General features: G+C 40.3%; 1 protein-coding gene across 3 annotated transcripts in view; it reads right to left on the reverse strand.

Annotated features, from left to right (window-relative positions):
* ush2a (Usher syndrome 2A (autosomal recessive, mild)) overlaps positions 1-13,338 on the reverse strand; it is a 242,465-nt gene that overhangs the window by 86,863 nt on the left and 142,264 nt on the right. For all 3 annotated transcript variants that reach the window (XR_015776845.1, XM_042488321.2, XM_088079180.1), the window contains exons 55-62: positions 12,317-12,472; positions 11,431-11,594; positions 11,034-11,243; positions 7,540-7,742; positions 7,342-7,454; positions 6,208-6,436; positions 4,309-4,477; positions 3,966-4,187 (exon numbers count right to left, since the gene is read on the reverse strand). Coding sequence is in view for 2 of the 3 variants with exons in the window: in XM_042488321.2 (XP_042344255.2) it covers positions 3,966-4,187; positions 4,309-4,477; positions 6,208-6,436; positions 7,342-7,454; positions 7,540-7,742; positions 11,034-11,243; positions 11,431-11,594; positions 12,317-12,472 (1,466 nt within the window). In the remaining variant the exon portion in view is untranslated. The remainder of the gene's footprint in view (positions 1-3,965; positions 4,188-4,308; positions 4,478-6,207; positions 6,437-7,341; positions 7,455-7,539; positions 7,743-11,033; positions 11,244-11,430; positions 11,595-12,316; positions 12,473-13,338) is intronic.

Here is a 13,338-nt window from a genome sequence, read left to right on the forward strand (position 1 = left end):
ATTCACTTACTTTTAGAAAAAGTGAGGTGGGGAGGGCATTTATGATAGCACCCACAGTGAGAAATGGGGAAGGCAAGGTTGAAGGGCAGAAGGAAGAGTTAAAGAACTTTATACTATATAAAAAAAGAAAGTGTGAAGGGGAAATGATTAGTGGAGCGCGCACAGTAAGGCAGGGGACTTTGGGAGAGTCAGGGAGCAACGGGAGGCCAAAGACACCACACACGATCCTTTAAACATCATCTAATCTCACCTAAGTCTTAGCTAAACATCTTACATACAAACTCAGAGAGAGAAGAAAAGAGGAGCAAATGAAGAGCTTAAAAGTTGCTCTCAAACCTGCAACACAGGAGGAAATACTGCAAGAAAACTGAGGCCTTCCTGTCCAAAAACAAACAGTATTTAATCTACTTGAAAGTGAAATGAAAGCTGTTTAAACAAACTGGCAGATTTGGAAGGGAGGGATTTAGCATGGAGACTTTGTGTTATTGTATAACAACAAGAGAATGCTGAGGAAAGGATTATAGAGACTATCTCAATAATACCCCAAAGAGTAAAACTGGCCAGAATAGAAGCTAGGCCTCCCATTTAAGATGGCGTATTAGTGTTACTTGACAAAATTACACAATTAACAAAGTTATGCACATAAACACAAGGAAAATAGATTAAAAGCGTAAAAAGAGAACTTGTTCGCCAAAAGGTGCAAGTGAGGTGCAAGCCATTACATGTCTGGTGCAGATAGTTGTATTGACTAAAACTTAAATTGGTTTAATCAGATATGAAAGACTCAGTACCTCAGACCAGTGATTCCCAACTGGTGGATTGTGGCCCAAAAGTGGGTCGCAGGTCCATTCTGAATGGTGACTTGTGAATGTCGCCTGCGGTCTGTACTTCAAAATAAACACACTTTATTTTGAAGTACAGACCTTGTACAGACTTTGTTAAGGGCCTCATTTATCAAGTCAAATGTTTTTTCCCAGTACAGCAACAACTTTACTGCCTTGTTTTTCATGTTACTTGGCCTATAACGTGCTGCAGTGATGACGTTTTTCTGTAGGCCAAAGCTAAGGTCTCCCTGGTTCCCTCATCAAAAAACCTATGTAGTATGTATGTAGTCTAATTTAGCCGCTTGTAAGCAACCGTCTTTTTTAAGACACGCAAACGCTTATAAGTGTGAATGGGGTATTTACTGACGTATTTTATGTCGTAGAACAAAATGTAAAAGTCTCTTAAGCTTGTGTTAACCACAGACCTTATTTCAGACTTCTAACAAAAAAAACAATTCAAAAAAACCACTGACTTTGTGACAAAGAAACTGGAGATGCTGGAATACTACTGGATTTCCGTATTTTGGGGACTTATTATTGGGATTCTCTATTGCTACTGCACTGACTCCGACTCCAAATGACATCACCAGCACAAGATGTAAGTGGCTGTATCCGGGATATTGTGGCTTCACATTTTTACAGTGAGAGTAAGTTGAGACAAATTGTACATCTTTATATACAGTCTATGCTCAGTATTATAATCAAGACAGCACTTTCTATAAATTGGAGAAAGCAGACAAGCTTGATGTCAACTAAGTTAAACCCATAGAAATGTTTTAGAAGAGCACTGTCTACTGGCTCAACTTTGTGTTTGTTTCTTGTGTTTCTTGTGTTTAGGTTGGGTGAGGTGATGCTTCTGGTTCTGTTTCAAATAGCCCAGCCTTGAGCTTGTGTGTGTATGTGTGTGTGAGAGAGAGTACAAATGCAAATTTTGTCAGAGCGTACACATTGATACAGCTGTGTGTGAATGCACACGCATTCAGTTCCATCATGTGTGGTTGTGTGTGGCTGTTGTTGTGTTTGTGTGTAGATTCTTGTGTGTATATCCATGCATGCACATGTGCACGCAAGCCGGTACGTGTATCTGTTGCCAGACGGCTGTCTCCTGGCATTGCTGTTCCCCTGCAGTGTGTGTGTATGGTTGTTGACAGTGTGGACGGTAATGTGTGATAGATCGCACTTCAGGGACCCCATAATCACATCAGCCTAACCTAGTCTATCAGCTGGGCACAATGGGATACCCTTCACTCCTCCTTTAATCTGCTCCATCTAGCTCTTCACCACTCTTCTGTTCTCTCTGTTTTTTTTTCTCACTCACTTTCCCCCTCAGTATTTTCAGTTTCCTTTATTTGATGCATGTTTTACTTTTTCTTTAAAGATATCTTTCCTTCTTTCTTTGTTTTTTTCCATCCATCCCTCCTTTCTCCCTTCATTCTTTCCTTTTTATTTGTCTTTTTTTTCACAAATCTGTCTCTCACTATATCATTAAAAATACAAAACCCTGGACATGGTGAGAGGCATCAAAGAGAGTGAGCGGTGCCAAGGTTAAGTAGCATATCCTATAATAGGTGTTGCTGTGTGCATGTTGTGTATGTTAGTGTGAGTATCTTGAAACAGACGTGTGGGGTCGAGGTTGCATAGCCGGCCCCAGGGCTCCCCGACAGCGCAGTGCACCCGGCAAATGGCCCTTAGCCTTGCTAGCGCCGCTAGCCCTACGATCCATCATACCATATGTTCTCAATGGGGAAGCTAACGCTAATGACTGATGAGTGGATGGGAAGGGGGCACATAAAGGAAAGGAGGGGGGAAGAGAAGGGATGGGAGAAAAAGACGAAGAGAAGGTGGTGGAAGGAGAGAGGGGAGGCCCGAGGAAAAGCAGAGAGGGTGGGGAAACAAGTTCAGGAAAAGTAAATAAGAAGATGACAAAGGAGCAGAGGAGATGTGAAATAAATTACAAAAGGAGATAGAGAGGAAGAGGAGGTGGGGAGCATATGCACTCCTTGGGAGGCCACCACAAATGAAGGATGACCATAGAGCTTGCACAGTTGGAAGAGAAAAGAGGTTTGAGTGAAGGAAGAGAAGAGAAAACAGAACATTGTGTAGGAGTACAATATTTTAAAACAATATGTTAAAACAAATTAACAAGCATTGCTTTATACATGAGATCAGTGTTTGAGAGTGAAAACTCTTTAAGAGAGTTTTATTGACAATTTCATTGAAAGAGAATGTGTTGGAAAAAAAACAAAGCCAGAAAATAGTTTTTTATAATAAATGAGGGTAACAAATGAGAACAGACATTAAATTTAAAAAAAATAGTATTGTTGCTGCTTTCTAGGAACTTTTTTGTCGGCATGGATGCATTTCTGTGTCTGTAGAGATTTTGTGTGTTTCAGTGTGGGTCGTGTGTTTGTAGATACGCTAATGGAGTACTATAGGCCTGCCCATATGGGCCATTGTTTATGTGTGATGAATAGAGCCCACGTGTCTGTCTCTGGCACTCAACACTAAGCGAACCCTGCCGAGGGCACCCTGTTGACTCTGTGTGTGTGTTTGTGAGCATGTAATATGTCTGTATGTGTGAGAGTGTGTTTGCGTGTGTGTTTTTGTGAAGGAGAGAGAATGAGTGTGTATTTGTCCTGCTGTGTGCTTGGCAGTGCCCTCAACGGTGCCATCCCGAGTGTGTTTCATCATCATCTGCCATGACAAAGATGTCTAATGACACACACATACACCCATACCCACATATACACACACACACGCACAGTCCCATCTGTGCCATGGTATCCGGGTGCTTTGGGACACTGCGGGAGAGGAAGAAAGGGAAACGACCCCACGTTCCTACAGCATGTGTCTACCTCAACCCTCTACGCTTCACTCTCTTGTCCTATCATTTTCTAACTCTTCCTAAACTCTGACAAAATCCTTTTTTGGCCAAGGTAACTAGTTTTCAGAACTAATGGCCTTTTTGTTGATTTTAGAATAAAGGATTCACTCAAAACTAAAACAGCTTCATATTCACATGGCTCAGCAGCTCATAAAACTTCACTCAATGTGATTTTATTGTTGGGTAAAAAACATTTCAAAATATGAAAATATTCTGACAACAGTTTATGTCTGTATCTGTGTGTTTCTTTCACTCACCTGCAGTATATGTATGCACGTCCCCTCTCTCAGCATCACCGCAGCACACCAGTGTATCATCGACAACACGGCCTCCACAGCATTGAACCCCAAAACCATCATGGAGGCTCCCACTACAGCAGAGCTGGCTGCCTTTCATGGAGTAAGGAACCCCCCCACAGCAGCTGTCACCCAGCCCCACTGAGACCCGGCCCTGTGTGTGGTCAGGGCAGCAGTTTTCATCTACAAAGACAAGGACAGATGAAGGAAACACTTGAACGACATGGAAAAGATTACACTCAAGTCAAGTAGAAAAGAGCAGATCCCATGTCGGTGCACACAAATGAAGTGGTCTGACACTCACTGGTTTTTACATGAACATAGTATCCTCCACAGCACTGGTGGTCAGGAAGAGCTGGGAGCAGTTTGCCATTGCAGCAGACTGGGTTGGAGGAATTACTCAAACTCAGGTAGCTGCTTTCACAGCAATGATGATTTGGTTTCTTAGTGTACAACAGTCCACTGCAGCAAACCTGGACAACATACAATTACACACACGAGAGGAAGCATGAAAATTAAATCTGCACAATTATATGTGCATTAAAAATATGGGACAACCTTCAAAAGAGGAAATCATTTGTTCATTACAGGAAATGTTCCCGTGTTGGGCCACAGTCCCTAAAAAATATTGATTGAAGTCGGGGTAAAGTGAAATCTGAGATTTACAACTAAATACATTAAACATTCTAGAAAACACTTGTTGAAAACATAAAAAGTCTGGGAATTATTTAGTACTGAATTGTGGCGTTTAACAATTTGGCAATGGCAATTTAAAAAAAATTAAAAAGTATATTAAAAAAAATAGAATTCTGTTGCAGACTGAGAAGAACAAGCTTGATTTGGGGGCTGGTCAGCGTCCTCTGGCTCTGAATTTAATTACAGTTTTGGTGGCTCAAACATGCATGGCTCTATAAGGCCAATGAAGCAGCTCAATGGAGAATTGTAGTGCTACAATTAAAAGAGGCTGGCTTTAGCGCATTTGGCGGATATGCCCCAAGCATCTCAGAGCAGAGCAGATTTTAGTTGGTGACTTTTTAAATTGTATATATTTGGCTGGGTGCTTAATAACACGTTTTTCTGTGGTGTGACAAACTCATTACACATATTTATTTTTGCTTCACCCGAACTTTAAGGGCTGTCTTCTTGTTTACCACACCCACAGTACCAATACACAATGGATACCCTTATATCACAAACATGTGAGAACATGTTTGTGATATAAGGGATTTTCTTGTGTGTGTTGCGTGTGCTCCATCCAAACATGTCGAATGCAATACTTGAGTAGGAGTGTATTTGTACATGTGAGCTTCAGTGTTGTTATTGTTTGTATCATTGGGTGCTGTGTGGGTAAATGTATGGCGAGCGGTTTCACTGTGCCAATTTGGCTGGAATTCAATGACACAAGGATGGAGGTGAATGCAGATGACAAGTTAATCTGTTTAGAAAAATTAATCACTTGCGAGGATGACCGTGCATCCTACTTAAATAGCACGCAAGGAAATGTGAGAGTGTATGTTCTGGGGTGGTCTCTGTGTTTCTTTTTGTGCTTTTGTGTGGGTGTGTGTGTCTGAGGTTTGGTGACTAATATCCTGAGGGAGTACACAGCAACAATGTATTCTCCTCTTCAGATCAGCAGCCAAAGCAAAGACCCTGGACTTCTGTCTTGTTTACACATTCTTGTTGTACAGTGAAGGTTTTAATGATTACTCATGACAAGTTAGAGTTGAAAGAGGCTCTTACATTAAAGTGAAAGGGCAGAGGAGAGAGGATTATAGCAGAAGAAAGATAAAAAGACCAAACAGTGGAGCAGAGCAGAGCAGAAGAGAGGAGAAATATTAACCCCCAATATGCATCACTTAAAATACCCATAATCAACACTTGTGTTATGTTTTTGCTTTTCAAAACAGTATGTTTTTTTATTTCATATGGCACTAACACAACCTCATTACAAGCTGCATATAGAAGAGTGTGTTATTCAGGTAAAATTTTGACACAAAATGTAAAATGCAGTCCCCCTCTACAACAACCAGTTTTGTGTTGTTTTAACCTGTATAATATGTGATTCCTTTCTTCAGCCCAGCATTATTGTCCATGTAAATGTATGTGATGAGTGATAAATAAACTGGATGATTATTCCATAGCCCCACCTCATACAGAATACAGAACAAACAAAATAAATATCAAATGACCACAAAATAATCACCTGAATATGGGGATGGAAGCAGGACATCCCGCACACACCATGACTGGCAGGACACTGCAGGTAGGTACATCTGAACCTTACACTACCTGCACCTCCTGACTCGTCCCCCACAGAGGACATGACCCCTTTTGACCCAATGGCACATGACCTCAGAGTCCGTCTTAAGACATCATAGCCAAGCATGATCCCACTGGGTCTGCCTGGACGGGACCAGTCCAACCTCACCACTCTGATAGAGAGAGAAAGATAGAGAGAGACAAAGAGAGAGAGATGGGTGTACGTTCTCCTTCACCATCCTTTCACACTACCGGTACGCACAAAAAACACTTTGTCATGCCGAAATGCACACACACATGTATTCATGCATGGTTAATGACTGACAAAGTTGAGTTACAGTGTCAGGGCGTGTGGTTATGGTTATACACTTCTCACTATTGATTTTCCTCTTTTTTATCTCTGACATCTTTGGCAGGGGATAGACCTGTGTAGTAACACACAGAGTTACAACTTCCACAGTGTCAGTGACAGGAAGTAAGCCACAAATCACCACTTCCCCTGCAACTGTAAGATTTGCAACATTGAGATTTAGGTCAAATGGGAGAGGTAGAGCATTCTAAATGTCATTAATTTCACCTGACTGTAAATAAAATGCCAGTTTGCCATCAGATTTTGTTAAATTTAGAAGCTGTTATAAAGCAACTTTAAGGTAATATGATTACAAATTATGGCCAAAATACTTTAAGTTGTAGCTGGTAACTTTTTGTGATATTTGCCGACACCGTCACTATATCCATACAGTAGTTCATGAGACAGATAATCTTTGAAAAAGAAATCATATTCCTCTGCCTCCACTGATGGCATGTACAAGAATCCATTGCACGTGAATGAAAACAACCAGTCATAGCCGAGGAGTTTCTAACGCAGCTGTCAATCATGTAAATCACTGCTCGTGAACTGCAGTCAAACTGTCAAACCAGACAGTTTTAGAAACACATTTTGCATACAGCTTAGCTATAAAACGATAAACGTGTTTGAACAGCCGCCGTGTTGAAACAGTCGAAACACAATAGCGGAGTGATCGTGCAGAAAGTTTATTAATATCAGAAAAAAATGAGCAGGACATCTCTGTATTACCTGGGACTGATCACGTGTGTGTGCGGCGGAGCCAGGTTGGCAGGAAAGTCCTCCACCGTGGTTGTCTGAGTAACATTACTCCGCACACATGCATACACAGTACACACCCCCACCTGAAATACACAAACACAGCAGACAATAACAGAATGCACTTGTGTGTGTCTGGGTGTGCATATCTGCTTTTGTTTGTGTGTGTACCTGAACATTGTAGACCGTAAAAGGTAGCAAGTTCCCCAGCAGGTAGGACCCTGAGCTGTTGTCTACACTACCATGGAGATGTTCATTCAGGTAGATATAGTAACCAGTAACTGCTCCATTGGGTCGTAGAGGAGGGAACCAGAGGACGCGTACTGTGCTGCTGTTAACTGGAACCACCTCTGGGGCAGACATCCCGTCTGGCTCTAAGGACAGCACATGAGAGTACAGAGATCCAAAATAATTTAAAACAATAAAAGGTGTTACATCTTGAAAATCAGAATATATGAGGCATGGTCATCTTTAAACATGCATGTCCGGGTTGTGGTATGAGACTTATGGTCTCAACATCACATGTAAGCTTTTCCATACCGGCTATCTCAACTGCTGAGGAAAAAGTAGGGACAGTGCCGTTAAAGACTGAATATAGTTATGATTTTCTGAGGAACATTTTCACCCAAGTTCATTTGATAACTGCTTGTAAACATTTACTTTAACAAAAAAAAAACATTAAACCTTATAGATGCCCTTAAATTGTGCTGTGTCTGTGATCACCAGAAAAAAATGTATATGTGAAGACTATGCGTTGTATCTGAGGTCCCCTGTGTGCGCTAATGACATTTTATAATAGATATGTAACATTCTCAATTTGTGGATATGCTTTTAACAATCCCTTACTCAAGAGGGCAATATACCGTATGTGAGTGTGTGAGAGAGAGGGAAAGAGATGTAAACGGATACGCAGGATGTATGTTTGTGTGTGTAACAGAAAGAGCAACCCACAACGTGTGGTGGTGTGCACCTAAGAATGGGCGAGTCTGAGTCTGTGTGTTAGAGAGGGAGGGAGACTAAGACACCTGTGTGCCTGCATGTGTGCAGAGTTGTGTTTACAATGCTATCTAGCAGTAAATGAAATGTAGGGCACTGGGCTGGGTTTAGTTAGTTGCATTGGCAGCAAATGAACTGGGTTAAAATTTCACAAACAATAATGTCCATCATGTTTTCTGTCTAAAAGGTAATCGTGAATGATTATCTACATTTCTGCATTGTGTTATTATATTCTCTCTCTTTTTCACTGTTGTCTTGTTCAGATTCCCTGACTTTCTTTAATTCTCTTAGTTCACTCCTCAAAGAAATTCTCTTAAAGCATATCCACAAAGGACAGTGATAATGCACATAAACTCCTTTAATTTAGTAACCTATAGGAAATAAGTTATAATAAGCCATACAGAGGCAAAGAGACAGTGAAGGACAAGGGGAAATGTGACAAATAGAGGCCAAGAGAGAAGAAATAGAGAGACAGTGAGTAAAAATTAAAAGCCAAAGAGTGGGGAAAAAAGACAGAATATTGTTAATTTAAGTATGTAAGAAAATAATGTTGTGAGTAAAAAAGTGAGACAGCAAACCAAACAGACGAAAAGAACGGAAGCGATGGTGTGTGAGAGAGGTAATCATACCAACTCCATCTATTATTCTAAGTGAAAATGCACTCAGCTAAGAGAAGTTAACCCAATTCATTTGCTGCCAATGCACTTACCTAAACCCAACCTACTGCTCTACATTTCATTTACTGCAGGATGGCATTATCAACGCAATACTGCACACTGAGTCCCTTTCACTCATACACACACAGACACACACACACACAGATTTTTCTTGCCAATTAGTCCTGATGTTAGCATTGCCCTATAGATTGCAGGCCATGTTAGGATGGTTGGTAGGGTTGAGCTGAATTAGTTAAAATATATTTGGCCTCAGTCTATGTGTGTGTGTGTGTGTGTGTGTGTGTGCGCACTCTTATGGCTGTAAAATAATGAAATTACCTCCAGAGCCCTCTCAGTTAAACGAGCCGTGCTTTGCCTTTAGCACCTAATGATTTTCTAATGTTTTTAATGCACTTTTTATTATACTGCTCAGATTAGAGGGAAAGAGAGAGGCCTCTGACATATGATTATATTGAAAAGAAAGAGAATTGTGAAGGAGAAAAAAAGCGACAGAGAGATGATCGGAAAGAGGGACTGGTATGAAAATGAAGATGGAAAAAAACAGCAGACAGAGTGAACAGCTTTTGACATATGATTACACAGAGTGATTTGAAAGCTAACCATTAAAATGCTGAGAGACTAGGCTGAGAGTTAGCGGGAAATGGAGAAAAAAGTTGTGATGACAGTTGGATAGCCTGCGCAATTCATAGCCAAAGATAGTGAAAATGTACCCTGCTTGCAAAGGGAAATACCAGTAGATCAGAGATCTGATATACTTTGCCCATATTCCCTTTAATGCACTCTCTCAAAGCTCAAGAATCTACATCTTGACAAAGAGTCTCAGGTGTTCATTTTACTAGAGCTGCTTCGAAGCTTCAATTGTTGTCATGGTAATCAGTGTCAAAAATCAGTATTTGAATGTTCCAAATTCCAAAAACCCAAAAATCCAGTATTCCAAAACAGTAATCCAAGAAAATTAAATATACATCAACATGAATTATTAGTTAGTTTCAGACAAGGACATTTAATGTTAGTGATAGGCCTAGTTTTGTGACTCTGACAGTCTGACCTGTGATAGGCTTACAGATGAACTCGCAAGAAGTTAAAAAAAAAAGTCAAGCATCTGGAATACTTTCCAAATTTACAAAGATGACCTCTAAACAGTCAAGTGCCAGATATGCCAAAGAAAATTTGCATACCACAAAGTCATCTTGCACAGTTGTTTTTGTTTTTTTTAATTTTTAAATTTCTTTTTAGGGAGTACTGCTAAATTTACTGCAACCTGCATGCAAACAATCTGGCTAATTGTCATGTTATTTTAGATGCAAATGAAATATGATTTAATGATTTCAAAAAACCTAGAAGCTTCAATTCATCATTAATACTCTAAATGAAGCTTCAATGCGGCATAAATGCTAATCAGGACAGTTCTACATTTTACAAATATTGCGAGGGAGACCTCTATTAAAGAGGTATGTCATGTGTAATATTGTTACTGCATATTTTGGTGAAAGTTTTCCATTTAAACATAAGAGACAGATAAAATGTAACTTATTATAGTTTATATTTTTTCTTTGTAAAATTATACAATAATTCATTTTTTTTTAAAATATTATGGATGTATCATTACTGTATTATGAAGTACAGTAACATAGGACATGGGACCAGCTATTTTAGCTGTCTTGTTTGACAGGTAAAACACTACTTGTGTGTGTTGGTACTTGTGTGTGTTTCTCTGCCAACAAGCATTTTACAACACCTTAAATCTGCCGCACACACACACACTTTGTATTGATTTCATGCCTCACTACATGATGTGTTTAACATCTCTTGAGAAGCAAGGAGTTGCAAAGAGACGCACATGAACACAGACACCTCTCTTAGATGTATTGAATTTCGGTATTATAGATGACACTATCAGAAATACACCTTACACATATCTGAAGTAAAAAGACATTTAAACCAATTTTAAAGATCAACTGTTGGCCAAATATCACACAAATACACACATACCTCCATCCTCTGTGGTGACATTTACTGTTGTCTTTGTTGTATTGTGTGCTCCGTTTGACACATGCATTGATAACATATATGTGGTACTCGGCCAAAGGTCACTTATCATCGTAGAGGTGATCTCAGGAGGGAAAGCCACCATTTGACTTGACTCGGCAGATGCTACTGTCAGAAAGTAAGCTTCAACCTCCCCCTGTAGGTCTCGCAAAGCTGAGAAAGACACAGAGACAGGGGGAGAAAAGTTAGGGGCAGTAGAAAAATATAATTTTAAGTCTCTATTTCCACTTTTTAGCAATTGTTGAGTCACAGAACAATATAAATCAAATATACAGCCATGAAAGTCCTTTGTGACTGTGTGTGTTTGAGTGTGTGTGTTTAAGAGACAGGGTAATCTTACAGGGTTGTGTCCAGTTGACCTGTACAGCAGTGTGATTGATAGCGTGCGCTGACAGAGATGGAGGGTGGTGGGGGACCCCCGCCATGGTCATCGCCGTAACAATGTCTCCTGAAGAGTAGCCCACGACATTATGTACCTCTAACTGGTACTGGTAACGGGTGAATCTGTTGACAAACAATACTTTTTGATGATAATTTTGATGAGGAGACAACAATATGTTTAACTATCCTTGTGAGTTAAAAGCTATGTATAGATTCTGTATAAATGGCTGAGAAAAAAGACTTTCTTCAATCAATCATTCAAAAGAGCTTGGGTGAGAAAATATAACAAATGCTAATACAGACAAGCCCCTGGTGCAAGTACTGACTTGTGAATCAATCATCCACTGAATGAATTAAGAGAAATTACAGATAATATAGTGATGCTCTATAAGTGGGATCATAATTTCAGTCATGTCTACCTTTATCCTCACTCTACAGTTCCTGTTATTCCTGATAATGACTTATATTAAACAAATACAAATTACATTCTTGTAAAGTGCTTTCTGGTCCATGAATAAAAAAATCCTGCAAAGCAAAAAGTGCTGACATGATCAAAAGTTTGTCAGTTTACTGCTTGAATAAAGCACAGTAGAGACAAACCCGAAAAGAGCACACCCAGAGCCGTTTAGCAAGCATAGAGGGAAAAAAAATTAGCTTCCACCAAGTGCCAAACTGAGATTAGGGGACGCTGTGTGAAAAACAATTTAATTCTTTGGGATATTTGCTTAATGTATCTTTGAGCGGTATTAAAAGATCGGCATCAGCGGCAGCTCACCGATCGGCTCTGCACACACGGTTTGCTGCGACGCCGGCGTTTGCTCTAGAGCTCATTTCAGTAATCTCACCTGCTTAGGCCTTTATCTTGGTAGAACAATTTGGTGCCGGAGTAAACATGGAGCCAGCGATGGAGATCTTCAGAGGGGGGAGGGGACAGGGCTGTTACCGTGGGGACCGTGGTGATGGCCAGGGGCTGGTGGGTTTTACGTCTGAGCAACTTGTATCTGAAGGGGAAATTTGAATAAAAGAAAACACACACACACATAGTTGGATTTTTAGGAATGCATTAACACTCAACACATGTTCATAAATGCACCAGTATGAGCACACAGACACACACACACAACCCACATGGCAATATACACAAGCATACAGACACAAAAACACACATACACACACAATTTTCAACTGACTCTTTTCCTTATCGCTCATTTCCTCCTCTTCTGCTGTTTTTCATCATCTCTATTCTTTTGCGTTCACTGTATCTCACTCTTCCCTCCCAACGCCCCTCCCTCTGTTGTTTTTTTCTGCAGGGTTTGTGTTTTCCTCTCCCCACAGTGATGCTAATTTCTGCTGTAATCAGAAGAGAAGGGCTTAATGCCGCCTTTTAACAAACCCACTTAGACAAACACACAGAGCTGAGCAGAGCAGAACAGAGAGACGGGCTCATGCATTTTAATCGCCTGCCAGGAAAATGGACCTTTATTTTAGGCCTAATCACCGACAGAGTAGAACAGGACAGAACAAAACGGACCAGAATGTGCATTAGGACTGAGAAAACACTGATTAAAAAATGCACAACACTTAGCTCATTACCAGGGCGTTCATGTTAGCAGCTTGTTAACGTGTTCCTATCTACTTGTTTGCTCAGGTTTTTAGCAACAATTGAACATCTCCAGAATGTGTCTCTCAATAACAACATGCACTAGATTTCAGTCTTGGCTGCCTGGTTTCTAACTTTAGGCTTTAGTTAATGAATAAAAGCACAGGGCTGGACCAAATTATGTAAAGTTATGATAGTTACACAGATTGGGGTCCACTTGTATTAGCTCTTCATAATTGGTGCTGGATTTTGAATGCTTCTTACTTT

The sequence above is a fragment of the Plectropomus leopardus genome, chromosome 1, assembly GCF_026936395.1.
Source record: "Plectropomus leopardus strain MGB_pleo_1.0 chromosome 1, ASM2693639v1, whole genome shotgun sequence".
In the NCBI taxonomy this organism is placed as follows: Eukaryota; Metazoa; Chordata; class Actinopteri; order Perciformes; family Serranidae; genus Plectropomus; species Plectropomus leopardus.